Source organism: Sylvia atricapilla, chromosome 5 (assembly GCF_009819655.1).
Source record: "Sylvia atricapilla isolate bSylAtr1 chromosome 5, bSylAtr1.pri, whole genome shotgun sequence".
NCBI classification, from domain to species: domain Eukaryota; kingdom Metazoa; phylum Chordata; class Aves; order Passeriformes; family Sylviidae; genus Sylvia; species Sylvia atricapilla.
Genome location: NC_089144.1, coordinates 46,334,856 through 46,352,326, shown reverse-complemented (window position 1 = coordinate 46,352,326; position 17,471 = coordinate 46,334,856). Strand labels below are relative to the sequence as shown.

Below are 17,471 nucleotides of genomic sequence, written 5' to 3'. Positions count from 1 at the left end.
ATCTAACAGATTGTATAAACATTTTCCTAAGTTATTCTTTTGTGTCCATTTCTTTTTGGTACATGTGCAGCAAGCTGATGCATTGTCCAAGTGACTTCACATCACACAGCACTATGTTTAACTGAAGATTGTAATTTATTAACACTTCTATTTACATTTTGAAAATTATATTTGCTCCCCAAATTTGAAAAAAACACTTTTCGTATTTGTCCAGTGTAACAAAATATTTTTCTGTAATAACAATACTTAGACTCTGTTTTTGGCAAACCTTCTTCTGAAGTCAGTCCCATATTCATTTATAATTATGACTCCAAGTCAAAAGTTTGAGTATTAGTGCTCCAAACCCTAATACTTTAAGGAAACTAAAAGGGAACAATACTGATCTAAAAGCAGCATAGGGAAAGCACAACTAACTTATTTCACAACCTCCTCCTCTATCCCATGCCTTGCTGTTACAATATCTGTATGGTAGCTGAGCAAAAAAACTACAGTGTCTTTTTCTGACAACAAATGATGACATACTTCAGGGTTCTTTTAAACTGTAAAAAGCCAGAATTGTTACCAAAAAAAAGTTGCAAGATGCAACAAACTGGGGAACCAATCCACATTAAAGCAAACTTCTTCCTTCTTGTCAGATCACTTTTTTACTTGCAAACTCACCTGCTTTGTTGATTTTTTAGTTCCATTAAATATCTTCCAAGCAAGCCCATTACCTCCACTGGCAATATGCCGCCCGACATCGAATTCCCTGGTAACGGGATTTCCCATGACTGCACTGGTGACATCAGCCGTCACCTTCGTGACAGTGCTCTTCAGCTTATTCAGCATGGACTCCATGGTTTCAATCTGCACTGATGGCTTATCCTACAAAGACAAGAAAAGAAAGGTTTCACAGTCCTTTCAATTCAACCATTTCTTGAAAACAGTAATCAAATAATGCGAAGGATTTATAAACTGGCCCCTGACAGGAAAGGTTCACAACTTGTGTATTAGTACCCATCAAAACAGAGAAACAAATCTGAAGGAAAACAGACTCCTTTCATTCCAGTACTCACAGAACTACTCATTTGTCTGAAGCAAAGGATTGTTTAAGATCCCAGGCCAGCAAAATAATGGGTGTGTATACTACAGATAGCAAGTAAAAAACAAATATATTCTTCCACACAGTGCTTTTCAAATTACAAGCTCAAAATTCAGTATTTTGCCCATCAGATTGCTGACATTACCTTTTGCATGGTGCAACTATTAATGAACTCAAGTATTAAGTGCAGGGGAAGGAAACACGAAACCACCTTTTTATGCTTTACTGAAATGGTACATTGAAGCTTTTTTCACACCACCTTTCAAATTTTACAGCTAAAAGACTGTGGCAGCTTGCAATTCACTTTGTCTTCCCCTACAGTGTGTATTTCAGAGTTTTCTATGTTTTTATAATAAATCTGACTTGCCAATTCTGCCAGATACAACTTCTGAATCCTGCGTACCATTTATACAATTGTTCCTATGATAATGTATACATAAGAAAGAATGAAGGCAGCAAACAAACAGAAAAAAAAAAAAAAAGAGAGACAGACATTCATCTTCCTTATGTGTGTAAGCAAAGAAAAAGAGGGAATTCAAGAAGAAATTATTTCCTGGAATCAGTACTATGCTGTATATTCAAAAGCAACTTCAGCCTCTTTCAAGTAATGTGTAAAGACATCCATATGCTTCAGCAAAACTTAAACAAAATCTACCACACTGAAGTCACCTGGACACATACTCCTTCTCTCCCTGGTATTATAGATTCGATTCCATTACAAATCAGGACAAATATTCTGATTAGGTTTCAATTGCAAAGACAGACCTGTAATAGAGGTCTATAAATGTAAAAAAGGTAATAAATATACTAAACAAAACTTCTTAAAAAGTTCCCTGTGTTATGGAACAATTGACTCCAGCGCAGTTGTGTGTAACAGCATCAGCCAGACCACAAGCAAAGGTTAGCACAGCGCTGCATGCGGAACAGGTGTGCTGCTCTAGCTTCACTCTTGGTGCAGTTATAACCCACTTCCAGTACTCTACCTTAGGGAAATGTGGGAACACACTAATGCCATGGCTCATAGCTATTTCCCCAATTTCCATGTCAGCTGAAGTGACACAACTTCATGCTACTAAATGACAAACCCCACCAGGAATTTTAAGAAAATATCTTTTTAAAAAGACAAGAACCTAGCTGCACATATCTCAATCTCGCAAATACTCAAATCTAAATCAGATACAGCAGTTATGACTTCAACAGGGCAACTCAGGAGCAGAATCAGACGTGACTGTAAGCATGTTAAGGGTGAAGTTGGTCTCAATTATGGGGACTCTGAGTTTTAGATATGAGAAGCTGTGTCTGAAATCAACAAGACAATCTTAACTACAAACTTGTTTGGTATCTAGTCAGTATTTTGCTGAGAACATACCTGTGAATAAATTATGGAAACACAGAATTCCTTTATTAATTTTCTTTCAGTATCTGAAATTTTATTATTACAAGAAATTAATTCTACTTTATGATTCATGATATGGAAAAAACACACCCAAGTCCTAACTGTGCAGTCCTAGACCAAACTGCTATGAAGACACTGGCTAATGTCCCTGCATAAAGGAACTTATCACTAACCTGATAAATAGGTACAAACATGAATCATGGATTATTCTAAAAAGGAGCTATAGGCATTTCCAGCTCTCAGCAATTTTATTCAGCAGCTATTCCGTGAGCAAACTCTATAGGATAAAAGACTACAAAATCAATCCTAATGATTTTAAGATAATCCAAAATCTAATTTACTTGGGTTTAGATGTGCTTTTTCCACTGCTTTTTTCACTACCAGCCATCAAATCTTCTCTAGTACCAATTCAACACCATCTTGTGTTAGGACTCTCAAAACTAAAAAACACTTTGCAAAATTAACTGCAGAATATCACAAAGAAAATGCATGTGCGTCCATGTTCAAATTCCTTTGTGAAAATCTGAAAGGAAGGTCCTCTACACAGATGGTGGCAAAATGGTGTAGTATTCATTAAATCAGAAGTGCCCTCTGCTGTGGGTGACAGACTAACTGCAGTGAGTAGCCTAGGAAAGCCACTAGGTGAGTATGTCAACAGTGTTCTAGTATCTGAAATGCTAGGATTTAAAATTCAAGCCTGGTAGACCCTGTCCAACTTGTTCCCCTCCACCTGACGATAGGCAAACAATAATTTAATTTAGCTTTTGAGCAATCAGTACCAAGAAACTTGCATCTCAATAAGCAGATGGGGTTTAAAGTTTACATCCACCTAACTGTAAATTTGTAGAAATCCTCTTATCAACATTTGAAGGTAAGCTAAAATAGCGTATTTTGCTCTATAAAAACAATTGCTATCACTAACCTGAGTAAAAAGTATATATATATCAAGAACAATGTACCTAGAAAATCCATGCTCCACCAAAAATATCTGCTTTGGATAGTATCTATAATACCTCAAATCATGACAAGTTAACCACATCTGAAATATGCAAGTCTAGTTCTCAACTGTAGGAAAACTCGTTTGTTCAGTTAAGACCAATCTAGTATTTTTAAAAAAAATTAACAACCAAGTGGAAATAAGGTCAGTCATCCACAATGATATTTGCATTTCATGTTAAAAGGTAAAAAATGAGACAAATGCAAAATCTGAGGTGTAACAGTGCTTGGACAAGCAACACAGGACATACAATAAATGTTTAAGAACTCTTTCTGTTTGAATTTCATGAGGAATATTAATGCTACTGATTCTGAGTCCATGAAACCTGGAACTAATCCTAAAAATTCTGAATGCTCAATATGTTTTTTTCATTAATGCCCCTCATAATCAGTAATAGTTTTTATGCTGATGTGCATCAGCAATCATACGGCAGCATGATGAGAACAGTTACTTAGCAAGGTAGTAAGGAGCAACCAACACTGAACTCAGAAAGAAGGAAAAACATTCAAAATGTTGAAACAGAGGCTGCTGAAATTCAAAACAAAGACCGTCCACTATTATTCAATTCTCACTCATTCAAAAAAACCCAACGCCAAACTGCATCATGCAAACCATCCATTTATCCTCAAACCATCTCATAGCTTCATCTGATGTATGGCTGTGGGTGTACACTGTGCAGCAGCACAACATACACTACTACTATTCTAAACTATAACAAGCTGGGATTCCCCTGCAGGAACCAAGGCACAGCTACTTCACGCCAACAAACCGCATCCTATCCACCTGCTCCAAGCCAGGATCAATCCACAGATTTAAGTGCTGGAACAACTGAGTCAAAAGCAAACAAAAGGACAAAACGCCAGCATTTTTTAGGCACAACCAATCTTTTGTATTTGTTACAAAAACACCGAGAGAGTCAAATGCAATGAAGTACTGTGAAAGGCTGCTCTCGCCGCACGTCACCCTTAACTTTCGTGCACTATTTCGGTACCGAGCTTCACCTGAATCCCTACCAAAACCTCACGGAAGGACATCCACGAGCAGGGTTCTGTCCGTCGACTGGCCACAGGTGAAACCCAGCCTGTGCGCTGCGCAAGCCCCAGGCAGCGTCCTGCGGGCCAGTCCCCCCGGACGAAATATTTACTGTTATTGACAGCGAGAGCGGAGTCGCAGCGCTCCGCGCCGCAGGGCCGGTGCCTGCGCTCCCTGCTCGGCGGGGCAGCGGGCTGCAGGGCGCCGGGGAGCGGGCGGCGGCCGCGGCCACAGGCGGCAGGTGACCCGCGATCCGCCGGCTCGGGCGGCTCAGCGCTCCCCGCCCGGCCCTGCCCGCGCGGCGATCGAGCCTGCGGGGCGGCCCTTCCCCTCCAGCCCTCAGCACCGAGAGGGACCCGAGACCACCGCCCCCAAGGAGGCGGCCGGCCTCGTCCGCCCCGCGCAGCGCCACCAGGCCACGGGCAGCCGCTCTCGACCCGGGCCGCGGCCTCTCACCTGAGGAGAAGGAAGCTGCCGCGCAGCGCCCGGCTGCCCGTCGCCCTGTGGGCCCGGCGGGCCGCCTGTCACCCCGGCTCCGTCTCTCGCTCGGGCCCCGTCCTGCCGCGGCTACTCCATAGCGACGGCGGCAGCCTCGGCGGCGGGGCGGGGGCGGCCGGGGCTCGGCTCACTTCCGACCCGCAGGGGCGGCGCTGGGCGCGGCCGGGGGCGGCGGGCGGGAAGTGATGCTCTCCGCCGGCTTCCGCCAGCGGGCCGGCCGCGGCCATGGCGGGGTATTTGACTCCGCGCTTCAGGAGGATCCGCAGCCACAGCGAGCTGCAGCCGCGGCGGGGGAGTGGGCGGCGCCGAGGTGGGCGAAGAGCGTCATCCCCATCTTTCCGCTGCAGCGGCTTTTCCCCCGCAGTGTCGGAGCGGAGCGGGCTGCGAGGGGCCGCCGGTTGTTTGTGTTGGCAGCGCCGGTGCCGCGGGAGGGGCCGATGGTCGGGCGGCGGGCAGAACGGGGCTAGGGAGGCTCGGCAGCTGAAGAGCGGGGAGAGGAGCTTCCTCTGGCCGTAGCCCTGGAGCTGAGCTTACGGAGGGCGCCGCTGGTAGGGCTGAGCGTGGAGCTGGGCTGGGTGTGCCGACCGGGAGGCAGGCGCGGTTAATGCACTGCAAACACTTGTTTTGGCTGGACTCAATGTGTGGAGATAAACTGGAGGCCTCGGAGCACCTCCCTCAGAGAGGCTGAGAGCGCTGGGGCTGCTCAGCTGGGAGAAGAGAAGGCTCGGGGATCTCTCTGCAAGTATCTAAAGAGGGAGTACAAAGAGGATGGAGCCAGACTCTTCAGTGGTACCTAGAGAGGTTGTGATGTCGTGTATGGGCATCTCGGCTTCTGGATATATTCAAAACCTGTCTGCACATGGTTCTGGGCGACCAGCTCTGGGTGGCCTTGCTTGACCAAGAAGGTTGGACCAGACAGTCCCCAAAGGTCCCTGCACGCCTCGGCTGTTTTCTGATTCTTTAATAATTTAATGTGTATGGGCACAGCGCACACACACAATATGTGTGGTCATAACAGTGACAAAAAAACCTTCCTCGCCTGTTTTTAGTGGATTTTTATTCTCTTCTCTTGACTCTACCATAACGGGTGTGAGTCAGCTTACAAGAAGGACTGAGTCATGAAATATTATCTTTGTCTTTATAAAATTCAGCTGATTTCTGAATAGTTTTGTTTTTTTTTTAAATGTATTAAACTAAAATCACAGTGTAACTTTTTTTAAGTATTAAGGTAAAGATTTATAAATTTGTTAGCATTTCATATAAATATTTTGCAGACTGCGATGGTCCTTTTCAAGCAACTCAGCTGTGGAATAGTATTATACATGCCCTTCACAATCAAGTGGAAATCAAAAGGCGTAGACAGCACCTGAAATCGTATAGAAACTGTTTCACTGGCTCCAATGCTGTTGATGTGGTACTGAGCCATCTTATGCAAAGCATGTACCTAAGCTGCAATGATATTTCTCGGCTCAAGGGGGTCCGTGTATGCCAAGCGTTGATGGATCACAAAGTGTTTGAGCCAGTTGGAGCCAAGCTTTACTTATTCAAGAACGGGAAAGAAACAGAGTTTGAAGATACAGACACTAGTCTCTATAGATTTGTAAGTAGCAGTCTTGATCCTCTTCTTCCAAGAAGGAATAAGGACAATGAAAGCTTATCTCCTGAGCAAATCTGCAAACAGAAAACAAAAAGATGTTCTAAGTGAGTTACTCTGAACTATTTGAGTTTTTCTCTTTTTTGGTTTTGTGGTGGTTTTTTTTGGTTTTTGGGTTTTTTTTTTAAATTATTATTTTTGTTTATTTTTGGGGGGAGGTTTTGTTGGTTTTTTTTTTTTTTTTTAATAAGTTAAGGAGGATTACCTTTAAATGAAGTTATGTCTGTCTAAACCAGGTGTTGGAGACTCCTTAAGAGTCAGTTTTGAGAAAGGTCATGTCTAAATTGTAGATGCTACCAGGTATTTTTGGGTAAAGTGTTTTCATCTGCCTTTTGTTATTTGGAATAGTCTGGCACAGTAGCATAAGCCTAGGAATAATTTGGTTTTGCTATCAGTTGTGCTGAAATCTGAGAGTTAGCATGAATGAGCTAGTTACTGAAAGCTGGTAAATAAACTGGAACTAGCAAACAGTATTTGGAATCAATATCGTTGCTCTTTCCACTATGCACATGTGGATGATAGGAATTCTAGTAGCAGGATAGACTCCAGATATAATGAAGCCCTAAAGTTCTGATTTAAGAGCAGTGTAGTGACCACCAAAATTCCTAATACATTGTTATACATCTATTTTTTTTTCTCCTCTTAAAGCAGAACAAAGTGTGGCACAACACTTTCAAACCCTTTAGCATTGGAAGCAGCTGATAAAAAGAGGGTTGAGGAGCTTCTTCGATCAATATATATTCATGCACCTTTACCTCCAAAGATCATGGTTAATGAACCAATTCACTTGCTTTCAAAAGAAGGTGAGGATTGGCTTTTTTCTTTTTAAAACTTGATTGTTCTTTACTCTTATCTGGGAGTGAGTGCCTCATTTTTTGTTAAACAATGCTCCACAGAGACCTAAATTTAACCTGTCACTAATGACAAAATATCTAAAAGTAATAAAGGAATTAATGCTTGTAGTAACTAAACAGAAAGAAACACAACAGGGTTATCTTTTTGCATAATGGTGCTATTTATGAAAATACTACTTCTGAAGGAACTACGTCTTAAGATTATCATTATTATGTGATTCCTTTGCTTTTCACTTGTCTCTTTTTTTTTTTTCTTCTACTAGTTAGTTTATTCTGAATTCTGATATGATGGGAGAGAGTTTTTTAGCAATCCTATTTTGATATCTTCTTACCCAACACAGCAACTTCATGCTATGGTGTTACTGTGTTTTCTTTGAACACTTAAAATATTCTTGATTGAGTAAAAACAGAGGTCAGTTGTTTACATAAGATCTTGTTTCTGAGGGGTTTTTTGTTTCTTTATGGTATCAGTAATAGAAGATGTCTGGAAACAGCAAACTCTGCTACGACTGCTGCAGTTAATTGACGTTCCCCTTCTAGAAGATATCTTGGTGTCTTCAGTGAAGACAAAATCAGACAGTTTTGGCAAAGAAGAAGACATGATTATCTCAAATACTTTCCTGGACAGAGAGATTACATGTAGCTTAAACTTGTCCGAGTAAGTTATGTATCTATGAAATTAATTTGTTGGCAAAGGCTTTATTTTACTCTTGATCAAAGATTTGTGTTAAGTGAACAAACAGACATTATTCTTGTACACTTGTAGACAGGGGTGGCATTAATGTGATTGATTTCTTTATATATGTGGTAAGTAATTTCACAAAAAGCATATGTTTAGAGTTGGACACTTGAGCATGTCAAGTAAACATTAAAACTTTAACCTTGAGTGTTGTAAACACTCCTAGTTTCTAGACCAGATTCTTTGCTCCTAAGTCTGTGTAACAGACATGAGAACTTGAAAAATTTTATTCTGAGGCTTTTTGTTTGCTTGTCACAGTTCCTGGTGGCCATGGTGTGAAGATACAAAGTCAATAAGGCATCTACTGTTAGCAAAAGAAAAGGAGAAACTAAGCTGTATCACTGAAGAATGCTGATATAATGAGAATATAATAGTAAAAGTGGCTGCATGTTGTCAGTGCTCTTTTCCTTAAATCTTCTCTTACTTTTGTCTTGTTCCTGTTTGGTGTACTTAGGCTGATCTGTCTTGCATATACTTCTAATGAGTATGTCAGGGTTCATGTGAATGTCTTAGGAACAACTATTTTTGTCAAATTAATACAGTTTTTAACTGCAACTTCACAATCTGTGTCGGTTCTCCATGATAAAAATTAGATTATGTGGATCTTAAGTAATATTTGCAGCTTGTCATGGGTTCAGATGGAATTATTTTACATCCAGAACCAGATAAAAATGACTGTCCCTCTGCCCCACATATTTCTGTGATTTTATATTCCTTTTGTACAAAATGGTTGGGATTTTTCCTCTGATCTTCTGGCTTCTTTCAACAATAAATCATGCACCTGAATTTTAGGTGCATAATTAGGTTACATTTTCTATCCTTAATTAAGACATGGAGACAACAAATGGTTGTGAAAACTCATGCCTCTATAGTAGTTTATATATTTAACTGCTTCCACAGTCTTCTGGGATTTAACCTATTTTATTTTTCTCTTTTTTAAAAATAACTTTTTTTTCCCTTCTGTAAAGATCAGGCTTTTTTCACACTGATTAGCCCTGGTGGGTTCTCAATGTGTGTGTTGGAGTAATGGTGGGATGGTGTTTAGTTTTTAAATACTAGCTGAATTCCTGTGGTCAGTGACAGTCTGGCATGATTGCAGATTGTTTTGATCTGGGTTTATCTCAGGTGTATTGCCTTTAGCATAGGAAGAACACAGAAGTTGCTCATTTTGAGCAGGTTCTTGAACTGCTGTAGTGAAATAAGTTACACAAACTGCTTAATAAACCAGTTCAGCATTGTGGTTCCTATATGTTGCTATACCTGCATGGTTATTTCTGTGTAGTTTTCTTTAAAGGATTAAGTGGACCCTGACATAGCTCAGTTGTTTACAGCATGCTGCTAATTACCCCGAGGTTATGAATTCCATCCCATTTACTTAGGAGTTGGATACAATGATCCCTGTGTGTCCCTTCTGACTCACAATATTCTATGAATCTGTGAAAATAAAAATAGGTAGAGAATTTTGAAGCAAGCACTAAAACTACCTCTTCCTTCTACAGGCTTGACAGATGGCTCTATGCTGCAGTTGAATGCTTGGAGTATTTTCCTGATGAGTTCCTAGTGATGGTTAGTCAGCAGTTACCTCAAAGCACTAACAACCCCAGCAGTCTGAATACATACAAGAAGATTCTTTTTGATGTTATAATTAAGTATTACAGTCAAAAAAAGGACTCTCTTCTTGCCACTCAGGATTTTGATATTCATTCAGGAATTATAGAACTTATAGGTAAGAGCAACTTGGAACAAAAATAACAGATGAAAGCTGTGTAGAGGATGTCACTGAGCATCAATTGATTGAATCATGACACCATTTGCAATGCCATTGCAGATGCACTTTTTAGGTTGGAAGGAAATGCTCAAGATCACTACTAAGAACCTCTGCTCAAGACAAGGACAAATTTCAAAGTTAGCTCAATTTCCTTAGGTCCAACTGAATTTTGAAAATCTGGAAGGATAGAGATTCACCAACCTCTGTGGGTAACTCTTTCAATATGTAACTACTCTTATTGTGAAAGTTACTTACCCCAAGTCAGAATTTGCATTATTGCTACTACTAAGTAATAACATAAAACTAAAATCATTGCTATAAAGTTTTTCATGTTAACCAGAATAAGGTTTTTCAAGTTATGGATGTAGGGTCCTTTTTAGTAATAGAAGCTATTTAAAATTATAAAAGGGACTATTGAGAACCCTCCCATCATATGCATACAAGTAAACCAGAAGGGTTTTACTTAAATACAATTTAAGATTAATCCTAGTTAAATAGGCTTTTTTGCTGCTGCTTCAGTCCTATTGGGTTGTTGTGCCTTAACCCCAGCTGCCAACTATATACTACAAAGCTGCTTGCTCACTGCTTGCTGCCACCCTGCCCCTGATGAGGGAGGAAAAATTGAAATTTGTGGGTTGAGGAAAGGTTGAGGTTCCTTTAATAACTGGAACAACATGAAATTTTGTTTGGAAGGAAACTCGTCCCCATTCCCCCCCACCCCCCCAAAAGTGGGATTGTTATTGGGATTTAAGTATTCATCACTGTGAAAATGAATAGTAACATTGGATATGCTGGTTTTTACCCCATGGCAGAAAAAGGAAAAACAGATCAAGCTCTAGAGGCATTACAACTTTATCTTAAATTATTGGCGCCTAATATTAGAGAAGAAGTTCACAGGCTCCTTACATTCCTAGCTATTGCATCGGAATCTGAGGGCTACAGATTGCAAAAACAAGTAAGTATCTGTTCTGCTTAATGTGAAAAATAGCACTTTCTCATAGTAAAGCTAACATTTATTTCCAGTTAGAAGTATTCTGTTTACTGCCTTTCTGTGCAATCTGTTTCCCACTAATAGCATCCTGTTACACTTAATCTTTGCTAGCACACTGCAAGTCAATCTAATGCCAAATCTGGATACTGCTTTTTCTAGTTTGAGAACAGATTTGTGATCATCAAGACTTGTACAAAGTTCATCTTACAAAACAGGACATTGTCCAAACCACAGGCAGAACTGCTGACTCAGTTTCTGATGGACAATCACTCCGAGCTCTTCAAGGTATCATTCTCCTTACATCATTGGCTTTGTCATTTTAAATGTTAAATGCCATGAATTGCCTTTTTTGGAGTATGACAAGTCTGCGGAATGGTGTTTAATGTTCCATTTGTTACAATCTAATAGGACAGCCAAACAGGATGAGAAGCTATTCCAGACTATGGAGGACAGATTTTCGAGAGCTTTGCAATCCTTTATAAATTATATCCTCTCTCTTTGCATGATTTGTATTAGGAAAATATTTTAAATATTAATACTTCTATAAATTTATTAATAATTTTATTTTGGCACCTTGTTGATAATGAACGCCTACTAAATATTTAGATATCTTTCTCCTTTAGAAGTTTGCTGGCGTACTGTAGTAGAAAAATGGCAACCCTAAAATATCCTTCAGTATTTTGCAATGTTAGCTTCTAAATTGAAGAAAAATAGAACCACAAAATGCTAGTACCCTTTCTTTTAAACTTGATGAGTTGTGTAAATATGCAGGCTTTTTATAGTCTTCTTAATTTATGTTCCATCATATTGTCACATGTGAAAAGATGAAACTTGACCATATCCTATAAAAATAAGCTTCACAGAGATTTGGGTTCAGTGAAATACTGGTTTTCATTTTTATACAACACGTCAATTTCCGCTTCTGACTTCAGGTTGAGACATGGGAAATGTATTTTTTTAAATTAGCTCCAGTTTAGTTTGGAAACGTTAAGTGGTTAGGGAGAGTTTTGTATTTGTTTGTACACAGCCAACCCACCTTTTTGAACTTCCATAAGGGTTCTGGCATGAGAGTTGGGGCTTTGATTCCCCACTGGAGTTAGGGCCAGAACTGTGTGCAGGGACAGTGAGTGGATGGTGGTTCACTCTGACAGCTGCACTTGAGAGCCTTGTGCAAAAGCTGAAATCAGCTTGTTTTACACTGCAGTTTTTGCCATGGAAAACAACATCTAGAGATTTTTGCCTATTTCTTTGGCCAGAGATACCAGAAATAAACATATGTATCTTAATAAAACTATGTGTTCTAGTGCAATTCTGTGAGAGACTTTGAATGTGTACCTAAATAAATGTGGGCATAGATTCTTCTGCCTTTAACTATGTGTTTTTAAATTGGTTATCTGAAAGCTTTAGGTTATCAAAATACAGAACTATTGCCTTTGTAATGTTTTCTTTGTTGGGTTGTATTTTCAGACTCCTTTAACTCTTCTGGAACTAACAAGTAGGAGACTTGAGAGTTTGCTAGAAGGGCAAGATCCAGATACCAATTCAGGTAGATGATGAGATAAATTTTTATATAAATTATTGTATACAAACTAGTTTATCAACAGTTGACTATAATTGTGCATAGACTGTTCTTTTCTTTTGTTAGAAGTGAAGCATTAGGGGGATCAGTGGCTAATGCACTGTAGATATAAAATATATAATATGCTATCTGCAAAACTGGTGTGAATACTGGAGAATGAGGATTCTATTAATAATCTAGCTTGGATACATTACAATTATTTACTTTTTTTAACCAAATAATTACTTCTGGAAATAGTAGTGCAAAATGTGCTTCCTGAAGTGGTTTGCTTTTAATTTGGTTTGTGAATTTTGATGGGACTTTGTATTTAGGGACAGTGTTCTTTTGGTTTTGCAACAAGACACCTACAAATTCTCACAGAACTCAGTAGTTCAAGGTTCTGATAGATGACTTGAGCACAGACTTTGATTGTTTAGTGTTGTGACCTTTAAGTGTTTTGAAGAACTCTCTCCTTTTTCTGGGTAAGCGTAATGTTTATTAAGATCTTAGGGCTTACCAGTGTCAAATGACTTACTTTTAGGTTACATTACCCTTATGTATATGGAGTTAATGCTTTTCAGCTTATTTCTTTTGAGCTAACATTCCATTTGGCCTTGCTGCCAAAAATATCTTGCAAGACTGATTAAAAGGGTTGATTTAAACAATTGAATTTCTCTCTGACTCTATCTTCTTTGACTCCTATATGGCCAGTGCATTGGGTGTTGGGTGCTTAAACACTGAAAAGAAACCACCTGGGAATCAAATTACACTAAGTTATTTTGCTGTGTAATACTATATTTAATACAGCATCTGCTGGAGAACTAGTTTGGTACAGAATATTTTGCCATCTGTGTTGGGTTCTGGAATGAGTCTAAATTCCTTCCGGTTCAGTGTTCTGACTATCGCATATTGTGAAGCCAAAGAATACAGAGATGAGCAACAGTGGAAAGAGCTGCCTGTCTGTCTGTAATATTCTCAGAGCCTGTGTGATCTCCATCGACACACTGAACAGGCAACTGAAGTACAAACCCCATACTCCATTTTTCCTACTAAGTTTAGGGGTTCCACTCTGTAAATGCATATAGGTTCCATCTACTTGTTGAAATAGTCAGTTTGATCGGCTTGTAATCTCTCTGGCATGGCATATTCCTGTTTTTCTGTGTGCCTCATATTCTGGTTTCATTTTCCCTTTTCTTTCCAAAAACTTTCCTAGGAACTATTGAGCATTCTTAGCTGGTAAACTTCTTAAGTCCAGGTGGGAGCAGGAGGGGAAGCTGGGAGACCCAGATAAGAAGAGGGGTCTGTCAATTGCAGGAAGGTAATTCTTAGGTCTGCTGGAAATAAAAAAGACTAAAACCAGTGAGAGAACTCTGGGGCTGGTTTTAATCTAGTGAGACACTTGAAACCACAGGACTAGAGATCCATGCTGAAGTTTTAAGAGTTAGTCTGTTTGCCAGTTGTAAAGCTTTTGCTTTTGAAAGGGCTGTCTTTTTTCTTCATCTGATTCTACTAAGCCATAAAAAGTATTGATGTTTGACAAACTTACTGTAGAAAATAAGGACAGGTTCATGTGAAAACTCTGACAGCTCAGGTTAATACTGCTCTATGTGAAGCTTAAATATGATGGTGTTTGTAAAGAAGTATTAGTAAAAAAATTTTCTCCTTTAGGCAACTGACACTTCTAGAATCAAATTGCTCTCTAATATGTGTAGGAAGAAAAAATGTCTGTGGAGTACCTGAATGCCAGTCTTTCCTCAGGCCAGAACTCACCTGTCCAGTAAGGGGGCTTGAGTCCTTGCAAGGCAGTACTTTAGTGCAGAGATTCACAACGTTTTTATAGCTAAGTTGTGCTGAGTCTCTTGCATAACCTGTGCTTCTGGTGCCCAAACCATGCTCAGCTGTCTACTCATGTAGAAGCTCCTAAATTCTGTTCCTGATTTTTGTAGTGTGGTTTAGAGGCAACTATTTCTCCAAAGTATTTATTCATTTGCATTAGGTTCTGAGCCTTGCTACAAATCTGATTTAGTCTCAGGGAATCTATGATTCCTGACAAATGCAAGATGCCATTCTTATTGTGCAATGTTCTTCATTGTTGTTTCTGTGTGAGAACTGTATTTGCTCTTTGTCTTGCAGGCCTGTTTGCAATACAGAATCTTCTGTGGTACTGTACTTGTTACACGGCTTTTCAACTTTATTTTTGCAATTAATGTTTAGATTTCCATCCATTCTCAATGGGGAACTGTGTTTCACATTGCTTGTAGGTGTAATCACAACTGAACTGGAATATCAGTATACCTGTGTTTCTTATCGCATTTTTTAACGAGGCTTTTAGATGATGCATGAAACTTAATCTGAACTTCTGATTTCTTACAAAGGCTTCACCTTCTGTGAACGCATTACAACTAAAGAATATGAAGATCAAAAGCAACAAACCAATCAGTATCTTTTAGCACTGATTCAAGAGATGGACAACGACCCTACTGTTCCTTCGAAGCAAAAGAAGAAATTAATCAAAGAATTCCGAAAATACCACTCTCTTGTTTACTGTAGTGGTTGTAAAACTACATGTGAATTTTGTTCTCCAAATGGTTAGACTTCAATACAGCCTTTTTTAAATCTTTGTTTTAAATGAGTAGAGGAGACACATGAAAATTGCTCATAAAAAATGTTTTTTTCTTATGTCTTTACATCTTCAGTTTCAGGAAGCTACAGCTATCAAAATTGCTATGCTGCTAAAAAGCATTAAATCTAATTGATCTTTAAAGCAAAATACACTTAATTACTTGTAAGTAAATAATAACAGCACACTGCTTGGGCTGCCTCGAGTTTAGGGTTTGACACTTTTTTTCCATCTGTCCCACAACCCCATGCCCTTCTGTCTGAGCCACATCGATGTTCTGAGCCATGCTTGGGTTGATAATCAGTAGGGGGTTTTAATCTTTTCTATCTTTAATTAATAATAACGTAATCTCATTTTAAACTGTAGGTTATTACTTCTATGGGTATTGTAAAAGTGTACAAAGTGTGTAAAAAATTTTGGAAGCAGGTCAGTGGGTTTGGAATCTGCAGCAGGAAGGGTTTATTAGGTAGGGGAGTTGTGCATGCTTGCAGTCAGTAATTACAACCTGTTGTTACTGCCTCCCCACCTTTGCAGACTGAGCTGCAGTTAATTCAAGTAACAAGTTACATTTTCATGAAACTTGAGAAATAATTATCTTGGTTTAGATCTTAGTATGCTTAAAATAAATTATTTAACATGAGGGTATTTTGATAGTGTCCAGTTATGGATCATAAATACTTTGGTAATGTTTATGAATTCATAGGGCAGAGCTAGAAAGTATATTGGCCTGTCTTAACACATTGATGGTTAACTCTATATCAACAAGGATTTGTTGATTTAAATCATTAAATCATGGAATCATAGAATAGTTTGGGTTGGAATGAATCTTAAAGATCATCTATTACCAAACCCCCTGCAATGGGCAGGGACACTTTTCACTAGACCAGGTTGCTCACATCCAACCTGGCCTTGAACACTTTAACGGAGGGGGCATCCACAACTTCTCTGGGCAACATGTTCCAGTGCCTCACCATTCTCACAGGAAAGAATTTTTCCCTAATATTGAATCTAAACCTGTTCTCTTTCAGTTTGAAGCCTTTATCTTGTCACTACACTCTGTATGCCCTTTTGGAAAGTCCCTTTCCAGGTCTCTTTTTAGGCTCCCTTAAGGTACAGGAAGGCAACAATTACATCACCCCAAAGCCTTCTCTTTTCCAGACTGGACAATATCAATTGTCTCAGTTTTTTTTTTTTTTAATAAATAAATATGTGCTATAGTGTGATAGGGTTTACATTACTTCTTTCATCCTTGCAACAGACATTTAGTCATGTATTGGACAAAGACTCAAAGGCTTGGTATTGGAAGGGGCCTCTGCTCTAGACTCACCACTCGGGTTAAAGTGGAGTTGATAAGTGCAAGCTCCTCAAGGACTTTTCCAGTTGAGTTTAGAAAATCTCCAAAAACAGATATGCCACAGCCTCTTGGATGAGCCTCTGGTCCAGACTTTCATCAGTCTCGCTGTATTTAAAAACAAGCAAACACACCCTACTTCCGCACAAGAAAAGAAATAAAATCCAACCAAAATAAACTGCCTTATGCTTAGGTAGAATTTCTTCATTGCCTCCCATCCTTTTACTGTCACTGCTGAGGTGTCCAGCCTGCTCTTCTCCACTCCTTCCCATGAGCATTCTCAGGGCTAAACAATCAGTACTCTCAGCCTCTTCCCTGTGTGACAGCTCTATCGTTACAATTTGGGATGGCTTAATTAATGATATGTAGAACTCTGTTTCTTCTGAGGGCTTATAGCAAAGATTTATTGTAAGAGATTATACAGTGTCTCACTACAATCAATATGATTGGTTATTTAGAACAACACCTTCTTGTAAACATCTTTACCAGTAAACAAGTTAGAAAAACACAGGTGTCAGGAGGAGAATATCTGCAAAGATTGTTCCTCTTTATGATTTCCCAGGCCAGACTGAGAGAACACTAAGTTCCCACAGGTTTCAAGCCACTGCCTTGAGCCTAAAATCTGTGTTCTGACCACTGTCAGTTCCCACAACAGTTCCTTCTCTAGTTCCTTCTCATTCTCTTGGCCCCAATGCTGGACTCCATACTCCACTCTAAACATGATTTTTTTGTTGTTGTGAATATGCTGCTTTAGGTGTCTCCTTCCTCCTGCAGGCTTCAATCATAGTCAAGTCAGCAGGATACCAAAGCTTTCTTAAAACAAGTGCTGTTTTATTTTTAAATTGAAATACTTATACTGTAAGCTATAAACAACCTATTACCTCTACACTTAGTTAACTTGCATATTTGAAGTAGCCTTATTTAAATTACCT

At 39.4% G+C, this 17,471-nt stretch overlaps 2 protein-coding genes across 2 annotated transcripts in view; one reads left to right on the top strand and one right to left on the bottom strand.

Annotated features, from left to right (window-relative positions):
* Positions 1–5,120, bottom strand: part of SCYL2 (SCY1 like pseudokinase 2) — a 33,291-nt gene extending 28,171 nt beyond the window's left edge. Inside the window, exons 1-2 of the mRNA XM_066319348.1 lie at positions 4,963–5,120; positions 661–864 (exon numbers count right to left, since the gene is read on the bottom strand). Of these exons, the coding sequence (XP_066175445.1) occupies positions 661–837 (177 nt within the window). The 5' untranslated portion in view covers positions 838–864; positions 4,963–5,120. The remainder of the gene's footprint in view (positions 1–660; positions 865–4,962) is intronic.
* Positions 5,114–17,193, top strand: DEPDC4 (DEP domain containing 4). Its single transcript, XM_066319351.1, has 9 exons — positions 5,114–5,314; positions 6,279–6,705; positions 7,310–7,461; positions 7,984–8,170; positions 9,751–9,977; positions 10,832–10,974; positions 11,170–11,295; positions 12,478–12,556; positions 14,944–17,193. Exons 1-9 carry the CDS (start codon positions 5,230–5,232, stop codon positions 15,159–15,161), a joined length of 1,644 nt encoding a protein of 547 aa, XP_066175448.1. The 5' UTR covers positions 5,114–5,229; the 3' UTR covers positions 15,162–17,193.
* The last annotated feature ends 278 nt before the right edge of the window (positions 17,194–17,471 follow it).

Excerpts from the sequence above, each read along its gene's own strand:
- DEPDC4 (XM_066319351.1), top strand. The coding sequence starts at position 5,230 with ATGGCGGGGTATTTGACTCCGCGCTTCAGGAGGATCCGCAGCCACAGC. Across the intron at positions 6,706-7,309 it reads AAAACAAAAAGATGTTCTAA|AACAAAGTGTGGCACAACAC; the intron begins GTGAGTTACTCT and ends CTCTTAAAGCAG. Across the intron at positions 10,975-11,169 it reads GCTACAGATTGCAAAAACAA|TTTGAGAACAGATTTGTGAT; the intron begins GTAAGTATCTGT and ends TGCTTTTTCTAG.